We start from the raw sequence: 11,558 nt of genomic DNA, 5'->3' as shown, positions 1-11,558 counted from the left end.
TTTACTTTTCTCTTTGTTTTTTCCTTCCTTCCTTCCTTTCTTCCCTCCTTCCTCTCTCTTTCTTCCTTCCTTTTTTCTTTTCCTTTCTTTCTTCTCTTTCTTTCTTTCTTGCCTTGTTTTCTTTGTCTCCCTTTCTTTCTCTCTCTTTTTTTAAGACAGAGTCTCGCTCTGTCGCCCAAGCCAGGGCACAGTAGCGTGATCCTGGCTCACTGCAATCTCCACCTCCCTGGTTCTAGCAATTCTCCTGCCTCAGTCTCCTGAGTACCTGGGACGACAGGAGTTGTCCATGCCCAGCTAATTTTTGTATTTTTAGTAGAGATGGGGTTTCACCATGTTGGCCAGGCTGGTCTCCAACTCCTGACCTCAGATGATCCTCCCACCTCAGCCTCCCGAAGTGCTGGGATTACAGACGTAAGCTACCACGCCCGGCCCGTTTATAACTTTATGGCTTTGGGGTTTTTTTGGTTTGTTTGTTTTTTAAGTACTATGGGTTTACTGTGCCTCTGCCGTCAGACCTAGGAGCTACCACTGGCATGGAAGGTACACCCATGGATGTTCCTTAACTGAACCCTGGGTTCTCACCTTGAAGGACAGCCCCTTTCCTTCTCAGGCCTTAGTTTCCCCAGCCAGACAACAGGGTAGAAAGGATGAGTCCTGCCAAAGACTCCGATCCCTCAGGTGGGAAGGAGCATTTATTGAGCACCTACCAGTTGCCTGGCCCTTTTTAGGGAGTTCTGGTTAAATAGACTGTCACCCCATTTTACAGATGAAACAACCGAGGCTCCAGAGGGGCAGCCACTGCCCAGAGTCACCCAGCAGTGGCAGAGTCAGGACTCGAACCCCGGTCTGACCAGCACCTCCTCATACCCTTCTCGTGCTTGGGCCCAAGCTTGTCATTCATGCACCAGCCACGGCCTAATTATCTCGTTGAGCCAGGCGATGGACAGCCTTATCAGAGGCTGCCAGGACCTCAGGTTCCTCGGCTGTGCACAGCATCGTCTCCCCAGGAGCCAGGCCTCCTCGCCCCACCCAGGGCTCAGCATCTGCCAAGTAAGTGCCTGCTGCTCCCAGCACCCAAGCCCACGGCCTCCAGGAACCTTTCTGATTCTACTTGTCTGGAATCCTCCCCTTTAGCCCACCCCTGAAGGGTCTCTCTGACCCCTGGATGTCACCAAATACCCCCTCCTCCTGATGTCCCCATGGCTCCTCCATGGAGTCCCTACCACCAAGTCCAGGTTCTATTTTTTCTCACTGCAACCTCCACCTCCTGGGTTCAAGGGATTATCCTGCCTCAGCCTCCCGAGTAGCTGGGATTACAAGCGTGCAGTATCACGCCCAGCTAATTTTTATATTTTTAGTAGAGACAGGGTTTCACCATGTTGCCCAGGCTGGTCTTGAACTCCTGACCTCAGGTGATCCGCCCGCCTTACCCTCCCAAAGTGCTGGGATTACAGGTGTGAGCCACTGTGCCCAGCCAGTCTGGTTCTTTACTTTGGCCTAGGGGATTTCCAGTTTGAATGCACCATCCCTCCTCGCAATCTGGTCCCAGGTAGGTAGATTCACCTCTCTGCACCTCAGTTTCCCCCCATCCCACCGTGGTCAAGTTCTGATGAGGAATCAGTGTGGTAATTGACATCATCACATTCTCTGTAGACAGCAGGTGCTCAATACAAATCTCACAAAAACCCAAATGACCTTCCTCACCCAGGTCACCTCCCCCATGGGCCCTGCTGGGGCCTGGCACACAGTGGGTGTCCATCAATGTGGCTGGTTGAATGGGAGAGATGCTTCCGGCCAGGGCTGGGCCACAGTCTCTGAAGGATCTCAGCACCAGGTGGGGCTGGTACAGGTGTCCCTAGAGAGTTGTCCCTCACTGAGCTCCAGCCCAGAGGGACAGGGGGCTTCTAGGCTAGGATTCTAGGCTAGGCCGGTGATGGGAACAGGTTTTTTTTGATTCTCACATTCATCTTGGTACCCGGGGCTGGGGGTCTACCTCCTGGGACATCACCAGTGCTTTCCAGCCACGCACACAGGCAGCCACTAGGCGGGTCCTGCTTTATTCAGAACCAGCACGGACCCCTCCCCGGGCTGCTCCATGCCCACCGGGGGCCTGGGGAGAGTCGGGGGACCAGGTGACCAGAGGAAGCTCCGGGCTCCCCTGCCCTCACCCATGGTCCAGCCCTGCCCTCTGCCCGGGCAGTCTGGGCGGGGCAGGCCTCAGTCCACTCAGCCTGACTCAGCGTCGGCTTCTTGAACTCCAAGAGGCACCACTGTACAAGGCTTCCCGGAGGTGGCGGCCACACGATGGCCAAGATTTAGGGGTCTGGTGGCGGGCAGGGCCGTCACCCGCAGTCCGAGGGGGCCACGGGCGTCCACCTGCAGGGGGAGCTCCGGGCTGCCTGGTCTTGGGGGCCGGGGCCGGGCCGGGGAGGCAGGGGAGGCGGGGGTGGGCGTATGGCTTGGGCGATGAGGCCAGGCAGGGCCTGTAGAGAGGCACCCAGCGCATCCAAGCGGCTTTCCAGGGTGGCCAGGCGGGCCTCCAGCTCCTCGTGCTGAGCGTGCAGCTCCGATACAAGGTCATACATGACGTTCTGGGTCTGCCGGAGACAGAGAGGGGCAGGAGAGAGGCGCCGCTGAGTGAGAGAGGAAAGGACGATACCACGACACCAATGACAGAGAGGGACAGCCCACATGCTCCAGGTGGGTGGCGGCCGCTAATGGGGCCCATGTGAGGGGTGGCTGGGAGGACACTCCCAGCCCCAGAGGTCCCTTGCTGGGCCCAGGGAAGGATTGGAGAGTGGATGAGGGGAGAGACTGGTCTTTTCTTTTTTTTTTTTTTCTTTGAGACAGAGACTCCCTCCATCACCTATGCTGGAGTGCAGTGGCCCAATCTCGGCTCACTACAACCTCCTCTTCCCAGGAGGTGCCCAGCCTGAAAGACAGGTCTTAAATGCCAAGCTCAGCTGGTTGTGGTGGCTCACGCCTGTAATCCCAGCACTTTGGGAGGCTGAGGCGGGCAAATCGCCTGAGGTCAGGAGTTTGAGACCGGTTTGGTCAACATGGTGAAACCCTGTCTCTACTAAAAATACAAAATTTAGCCAGGCCGTGGTGGTGGGCGCCTGTAATCCCCGCTACTCGGGAGGCTGAGGCAGGACAATCGCTTGAACCCAGGAGGTGGAGGTTTCAGTGAGCCTGAGTGACAAGAGGGAAAATCCGTCTCAAGAAAAAGAAAGCAAGCAAGCCAAGCTCAGGGCTGGCAGGCCTGGGAAAGGCCTAGTGAGGTCCTGGGGTGGGGGGACATGCCCAGAGCTGCCCTGGGGGTCTAGTGGCCACAGGGCACACACAGCCACAGGCGGTGCTCAAGTAGTACCCACAGACCTGGGGGATGTTTGGGGCTGACGTTGTTCCAGGCTGGGGAACAGCAGGAGCTTGGGGACATGGCTGCCTAGGAGGAAGAGGAGGGGGTTCCCTGTTCAGTTGTAAACTGCCACCCCTCCCATTAGGCTGGGGAGGGGACAGGGGTCTGATGAGGAAGGTGACTGCCCTGAGAATCTGACACAATCACAGACTGGGAACACGACAGCCACAATCACTGTTACAGCAGCCAGTGGGGCGTCCCCACCACCTCAACTGCCCGGTTCTGGCACTGTCCCGCTATGGGCAAGGGAGGCCGGCCAGGCAGGGACAGTCCTGGGTGCAGACACCACTCTGGCCACCAGGTGGCACTGGAACATCACTCCACGGCTCTGAGCGCAGCTGGGTGAGGACACCGGTTTGCCACCCTGCGGAGGCCTCCATGGGAGGATGGAGGCAGTGGTGGAAGGAAGACAGGACAGGACGAGGTGCCCACCCCAGCTCCTCTGTCCTCTCACACCCAGCCTCTTCCTCCCAGCTTCCCCCACTGTGCCCTCTACCCTTTTCCTTCCATCACTGCAAGGCAGACCCCACTCCAAGTGCAAACACCTTGTGGGGGCCGCCCCTCCTAGCACCACTGACCTCACCCTGGCCTCTCTCAGGCGCCACAGTCCCTAGAGCCAGAGGGTGACACCTAGAGCCCAGAGCAGCGTCCAACCTTCGGGTGGTTCTTTTTAGTCTTTTCTGAGGTTTAAAATTTTTATTTTTATTTTTATTTTTGAGACGGAGTCTCGCTCTTGTCATCTAGGCTGGAGTGCAGAGGCATGATCTCAGCTCACTGCAACCTCCATCTCCTGGGTTTAAGCAACTCTCCTGCCTCAGCCTCCCGAGTAGCTGAGATTACAGGCGCCCGCTACCACACCCGGCTAATTTTTGTGCTTTTGGTGGAAACAAAGTTTCACCATGTTGGCCAGGCTGGTCTTGAACTCCTGACCTCAGGTGATCCGCCCGCCTTTGCCTCCCAAAGTGCTGGGATTACAGGGATGAGCCACTACACCCAGCCTTAAAATTTTATTTTTTAGAGACAGAGTCTTGCTGTGTCTCCCAGGCTGGAGTGCAGTGGTGCAATCACAGCTCACTGCAGCCTTTACCCCCCGGGCTCAAGCGATCCTCCCACCTCAGCCTCCTGCTAATTTTTGGTTGTTTTTTTTTTTTTTGTAGTGATGGAGTTTTGCCATGTTGCCCAGGCTGGTCTTGAATTCCTGAGCTCAAGTGATCCTCCCTCCTCAACTTCCCAAAGTGCTAGGGTTACAGGCATGAGCCACTGCACCTGGCCTGATTTTCTTAATATTTTCCTTTCTCTACCGTACCTTATTGTAAGAATACAGTATATAATATATATATATGAAATACATGTGAATCAACTGTTTATCAATAAGCTTTCGGTCAATGGTAGGCTATCAGTAGTTAAATTTGGAGTGAGGGGGCGTCAAAACTTATATGAGGCCGGGCACAGTGGCTTATGCCTGTAATCCCAGCACTTTGGGAGGCCAAGGCAGGTGGATTACTTGAAGTCAGGAGTTCGAGACCAGCCTGGCCAACATGGTGAAACCCCATCTCTACTAAAAATACAAAAAGTAGCTAGGCCTGGTGGCATACACCTGTAATCCTAGCTACTCAGGAGGCTGAGGCAGAAGAATACCTTAAACCTAGGAGATGGAGACTGCAGTGAGCTGAGATCGCACCTCTGCACTCCAGCCTGGGCAACAGAGTGAGACTTTGTCTCAAAAAGAAAAAAAAGAAGTTATATGGGAATATTTGACTTTTAAGGGGTCAGCACCCCATAACCCCCATGTTGTTCGAGAGTTAACTGTATATCTTCAGGGGTCTAGAATATGTTTTTCTCTCTGTAAGATTCTTTTCTGGGCGGCGCGGTGGCTCACGCCTGTAATCCCAGCACTTTGGGAGGCCAAGGCGGGAGGATCACTTGAGCTCAGGAGTTTGAGACCAGCCTGGGCAACATGGTGAAACCCCATCTCTACAAAAAATACAAAAATTAGCAGGACCTGGTGGTGTGCGCCTGTAGTCCCAGCTACTCAGGAGGATGAGGTGGGGGGATTGCTTGAGCCTGGGGAGGTTGAGGCTGCGGTGAGCCATGATTTTGCCACTGCACTCCAGCCTGTACCACAGAGCAAGACTCTGTCTCAGAAAAAAAAAAAAAAAAAGATTCCTTTCCAAATTAAATTTATTGTAGGTTAATATTAAGCTAGATTGCATTCTCTTCCTAGTGATGGAGAAAGTGAGTCCAAAATGCACTGGGGACAAGAAATAAAATAGAATAGGACTTAACATTTTCTAAAGATAACATGAAATTAGCCTAAGGCTGACTGATAGATCAGGGGATGTAGCCACTGAGCAAAAGCTATTTTCTGAAACTATGTCATTGGTCAGAAGGGAATTCAAATCAGTGTTGCAAAGATCTCAAGCACTTGATTAATTGCAACTGGTCCAATGACACATCTTCCAGTGGAAGAATTCAAAAAGTGGGAAATGGGCTGGGCACGGTGGCCCAGGCCTGTAATCCCAACACTTTGGGAGGCTGAGGGGAGTGGATCACTTAAGGTCAGGAGCTCGAGACCAGTCTGGCCAACATGGCGAAACCCCATTTCTACTAAAAGTACAAAAATTAGCCGGGCATGCTGGTGCATGCCTGTAATCCCAGCTACTCTGGAGGCCGAAGCACGAGAATTGCTTGAACCCGGGAGGTGGAAGTTGCAGTGAGCCGAGGTCGCACCACTGCACTCCAGACTGGGCGACAGAGCAAGACTCTGTCTCAAAAAATAAATAAATAAAGCTAAAAAAAAAGTGGGAGATGACTTGATATTCGAATCACCACACAGATCCATGTATAACACAAACTGATTTCTTTCTTGCTTTTTTTTTTTTTTTTTTTGAGACAGGGTCTCGCTCTGTTGCCCAAGTTAGAGTGCAGCAGAGTGATCATACCTCATAGCAGCCTTGACCTCCTGGGCTCAAGTGATTCTCCCGCCTCAGCCTCCCTAATAGCTGGGACTACAGGCACTCACCACCATGCCTGGTTAACTTTTTTATTCTTTTTGTACAGATGGGGTCTCTCTATGTTGCCCACGCTGGTCTCAACCTCTTGGGCTCAAGTGATCTGCCTGCCTCGGCCTCCCAAAGTACAGGGATTATAGGCATGACCCATGGCACCCGGCCCCAATGTCTCTTGAAATCAATTTAAATTTCCTGACAGATGTTTAATTGCTATGCAAATAAGCTTTCTCCCAAGGCTATCATTTGAATTTATACCCATAGCAAAGGAATTTTGTTTTTCTCTTCCGTTTCAGATCTTGAATTGAGGTGGTATGCCTAAATCTAGAAATACCTCTTCACCCATTTAGCCCCCTAACTGTATACTTTTAAATTTTTAAATTATTTTTTAAATTATTATCATTTTTTTGAGACAGGGTGTCACTCTGTCACCCAGGCTGGAGTGCAGTGGTGCCATCTTGGCTCACTGCAGCCTCAACCCCCCAAGTTCAAGCAATTCTCCTGCCTCAGCCCCCAAGTAGCTGGGATTAAAGGCGCCCGCCACCATGCCTGGCTAATTGTTGTATTTTCTTGTAGAGACGGGGTTTCACCATGTTGCCCAGGCTGGTCTCAAACTCCTGAGCTCAAGCGATCCGCCTGCCACTGCACTCAGCCCACAGTGGGTCCTTGTGCCCTCCTCCGGCAGGAGCTGAGCCCCATCTCATCTGTTCCGGGGCCCCACCTGCCCTGTCCGGCCCACCCTGCCCCAACCCACTCACCTTGGCCAGGTCAGTAAGCGTGTTAGCCTGGTCATTCAGCTTCCCTTGCTCGATCTTCACACTCCGGAGCCTGTGGGGACACGGGGTTGGGGGAGGGGGTTAGGCAGGTTCCCGTGGAGGCTGCAGTGGGGGCAGGGACTTTCATGCACCCACCCGGGGTCACCTATGGGACATGCATCAGAGGATGAGTTGGGAGGCCGATTCCCTGTAGTCTGTTCCCTCCCAGTACACAGCCGGTGCGCCAGGGCCAGAAGTCAGCCTGGCCACCGCCCACACCACCCATTGGCTGGTCCTGTCTCCAGCCCAACTCAGGACTGCCCCAGGAAGTTGGATCCCAGACCAAGGTGAAGCCTGCACGGATCCATGGGGCAGATGTGAACCCTGCCCGCCTCTGAGGCTGGGGTTGGCATGCCCCGGGTGTACCCCGTCTGTGACCACCATGTACCCCTGATTTCCCAGCCCCACCAAGCCCCTGGGAGAAGACTTACTTCTGAGCCCTGGCAGGACCGAGCAGAGCAGGAGAAAAATCACAAGGCAATTTTAACCTCAGCACAGTTGTTCGGCATGTACCCAACCCTGCCCACCTCCCAGGGTGCCACCCTAGGGCCCCGCGCGGGGTTCCCAGATGGCCGAGGGGCTGCCGTTGCTCTGGGGAGGTGCCCAGCCTCTAAGGGTTCTGTGCCAGCCCCTCAGGGGCACGCCTCTCCTCTGTCCACCACCAGAGGCGGTGTTTCATTCAGAAAACTATGCCCACACCATCTCCTGAGGGGGAAACTGAGGCTCAGAGGGGTAAAGCCACTGCCCATCCGCACCCCGGCAGGATTTGAACCCACACTTGCTACTTGGTGTTGGTGTTGGCACTGGTGACCCTGGTCTCTGGACAGCTGGCCACAGGGGGAGTTGGTTAGTGTATGCCCTCGCCTCTTTTGGCCATCCCTTTGTTTTTTTTGAGACGGAGTCTCACTCTGTCACCCAGGTGGGAGTGCAGTGGCACGGTCTCAGCTCACTGCAACCTCTGCTTCCCCGGTTCAAGCGATTCTCCTGGCTCAGCCTTCTGAGTAGCTGGGATTACAGACGCTCACCAGCACACCTGGTTTAATTTTTGTATTTTTAGTAGAGATGGGGTTTCACCATGGTGGTCAGGTTGGTTTCGAACTCCTGACCTCATGTGATCCGCCCGTCTCAGCCTCCAAAAGGATTACAGGCGTGAGCCACTGCGCCCACTTGCACTCCCTTCTGTACCTAAGCCAGTCCAGGGGACTGTCTCAGCGTGATCTTGGCTCATTGCAACTTCAGCTTCCCAGGTTCATGTGATTCTCCTGCCTCAGCCTCCCGAGTAGCTGGGACTACAGGCATATGCCACCACGCTCAGCTAATTTTTTTGTATTTTTAGTAGAGATGGGGTTTCACCTTGTTGGTCAGGCTGGTCTTGAACTCCTGACCTCAAATGATCCACCCATCTCGGCCTCCCAAAGTGCTGGGATTACAAGCGTGAACCACCGTGCCCGGCCTTTTGTACTTTTTTCTAATGTGGCTGTTAGCAAATTTAAAATTATATATGTTGTTCACATGATATTCTAGTGGACAGCATCGTCGTCAGCATATTATGGCCTGTGGGTCAAATCTAGCTGGCCGCCTGTCTTGGAAAATAAGGTTTCTTTGGAACATGGCCACACCAGGTTATCCTCACTGCTTCCCTGCCTCAGCAGCAGAGAGTTGAAGAGTGGGACAGAAACGGTCTGGCCCATAAAACCTGAAAGATTTACCATCTGGCCCTTTACAGAAAAAGTTTGCTGACTGGCTGCATATTGGACTCACCTGAGGAAATTTTATTTATTTACTTATTTTGATATATTTTATTTTTTATTTTTTGAGACTGAGTGTTACTCTGTCGCCCAGGCTGGAGTGCAGTGGTGCGATCTCAGCTCACCGCAACCTACAGGCACGTGCCACCACGCCCGGCTAATTTTTATATTTTTAGTAGAGACAAGGTTTCACCATGTTGGTCAGGCTGACATCGGGTGATCCACCTGCCTCGGCCTCCCAAAGTGCTGGGATTACAGGCGTGAGCCACTGCGCCCAGCCATATATAGTTTTTGAAGGCAAGGTCTTGTTCTGTGGCCCAGGCTGGAGTGCAGTGGCGCAATCACAGCTCACTGCAACCTTGACCTTCTGGGCTCAAGTTATCCTCCCACCTCAGCCTCCTGGGTAGCTGGGACCATAGACACATGCCACCACACTGGGCTAATTTTTTTATTTTTGTAGAGACAGGGTCTCACTTTGTTGCTCAGGCTGGTTGCGAACTCCTGGCCTCAAGCGATCCTGCTGGCTCAGCCTCCCAAAGTGCTGGGATTACGAGGTGTGAGTCACCACACCCAGCTTTATTTTTTAATTTTTACATAGAGTGGGGTCTTACTATGTTGCCCAGGCTGGTTTCCAAATCTTGGCCTCAATCAGTCTTCCCTCCTTGGCCTCCCAAAGTGCAGGGATTATAAGTGTGAGCCACCATGCCCAACCAAGCAGTCATTTGAGGAATTTAAATGTAAACCCAGACCGCAACCCAGACTCTACTAAGTAACTGATGTTGGATGTGGCTCTTGGGATTTTTGAAAAGCCCCCTGGTGACTTCAATGAGCAGCCAAGGATTTAGAACTACTTTATTAAATAATTCTCAGGGCAAAGAAACAACATTGGAAATCGAGCAATTTCTTTCTTCTTTTTTTTCTTTCTCTTTTTTTTTTTGAGACGGAGTCTCACTCTGTCACCCAGGCTGGAGTGCAGTGGCACAATCTCGGCTCACTGCAAGCTCCGCCTCCTGGGTTCATGCCATTCTCCTGCCTCAGCCTTCCGGGTAGCTGGGACTACAGGCGTTCGCCACCACGCCTGGCTAATTTTTTGTATTTTTAGTAGAGACGGGGTTTCACTGTGTTAGCCAGGATGGTCTGGATCTCCTGACCTCGTGATCCACCCTCCTCGGCCTCCCAAAGTGCTGGGATTACAGGCGTGAGCCATCGTGCCTGGCCTTTTTTTTCTTTCTCTTTTCTTTTTTTTTTTTTTTTTTTTTGAGACAAGGTCTCACTCCGTAATCCGGCTGAGTGCAGTGGCGTAATCATGGCTCACTGCAGCCTTGACCCTGCAGACTCAAGTGATCCTTCCATCTCAGCCTCCCGAGTATCTGGGACCACAGAGGCACACCACCACACCCAGCTAAGTTCTTAGTTTTTGTAGAGATGGGGTCTCCCTGTATTGCCAAGGATGGTGTTGAACTCCTGGACTCAAGCAATCTTCCTGCCTCCCAAAGTGCTGGGATTACAGGCATGAGCCACCGCACCTGGCCCAATTCATTTCTAGTTACCCCACATGATCCCATGGATCAGACCATGGATTTAACTATGAGCTTCCTGGCAGACAAAGCAAAAAGAGGAAATCGCTTCAAAGTCTAAAGGGTAAGAATTATCCTGGTTATTCCAGAGAATAAAATATACGTCCTGCCACTTACTGAGTCGTGTCCATGACTTAGCAGACCTCATCATCTGCCTCCCTCTGAAGATCCTCCCATCCACCCAGCTCAGAAGATGCAGGCCCCAACCAACTGACCACCCGTCCCTGGCAGGGAGCCATGAAGAGGCCACACAGAGCTGCGAGGGCTGCCTCCGCGCCATGTGGACACAGAAATGTGAGCTGGAAAGGTGCTGGACTTACTGATGGATGGCTTGGAGGAACTTACGCTGGTGTTTCCGAACCCGGGCTTGGTCTGGCTTCTTCACCAGCCTGGTGTGTTTGTAGATGAGCCACGTCTCCCTGAGAACGTTAGCAGCGGCGTTTTTGACCTGGGGCCAGAAAAGGAACAATTCCTCAGGGTTGGCACGAAATTCCAAAAGGCTCCAGAAATGTCTAGAATCTTCCAGAAACCTCTAGAAACTTCTCGAAATGCCTCTCAGGGTCCCTGGGCTATAAGGCAGGGCCATGCTTGCACAGTGTCTGTGCAGCGTGTGTATACCTAACACACATCACTCATGATGGGCCAGGCCCCTTCTATGCACCATGCAAATGTTTTTTATGTTTGTTTGTTTGTTTGTTTGTTTTTTGAGGCTCTTTGGCCCAGACTGGAATGCAGTGGCACGATCTTGCCTCACTGCAACCTCCACCTCCCAGGTTCAAATGATTCTCCTGCCTCACTCTCCCTAGTAGCTGGGATTACAGGCGCCTGCGATCATGCCCAGCTAATTTTTGTATTTTTACTAGAGATGGGGTTTCATCATGTTGGCCAGGCTGGTTTTGAACTCCTGAGCTCAAGTGATCCGCCCACCTCGGCCTCCTAAAGTGCTGGGATTACAGGCGTGAGCCACCACGCCCGGCCATGATGCAGATGTT

General features: G+C 52.7%; 1 protein-coding gene across 2 annotated transcripts in view; it reads right to left on the bottom strand.

Moving 5' to 3' along the window:
- Positions 1-668: 668 nt before the first annotated feature.
- KCNN1 (potassium calcium-activated channel subfamily N member 1) overlaps positions 669-11,558 on the bottom strand; it is a 47,290-nt gene continuing 36,400 nt past the window's right edge. Inside the window, exons 7-9 of one of the 2 annotated variants that reach the window (XM_054465733.2) lie at positions 10,887-11,014; positions 7,185-7,254; positions 669-2,597 (exon numbers count right to left, since the gene is read on the bottom strand). In XM_054465733.2, coding sequence (XP_054321708.1) covers positions 2,343-2,597; positions 7,185-7,254; positions 10,887-11,014 — 453 coding nt within the window. In that variant the 3' untranslated portion in view covers positions 669-2,342. The remainder of the gene's footprint in view (positions 2,598-7,184; positions 7,255-10,886; positions 11,015-11,558) is intronic. The other variant, XM_054465734.2, reaches the window with a different exon arrangement.

Source organism: Pongo pygmaeus, chromosome 20, assembly GCF_028885625.2.
Source record: "Pongo pygmaeus isolate AG05252 chromosome 20, NHGRI_mPonPyg2-v2.0_pri, whole genome shotgun sequence".
Classification (NCBI taxonomy): domain Eukaryota; kingdom Metazoa; phylum Chordata; class Mammalia; order Primates; family Hominidae; genus Pongo; species Pongo pygmaeus.
Note: the sequence above shows the minus strand (reverse complement) of the source record. Positions and strands in the feature narration are given on the sequence as shown.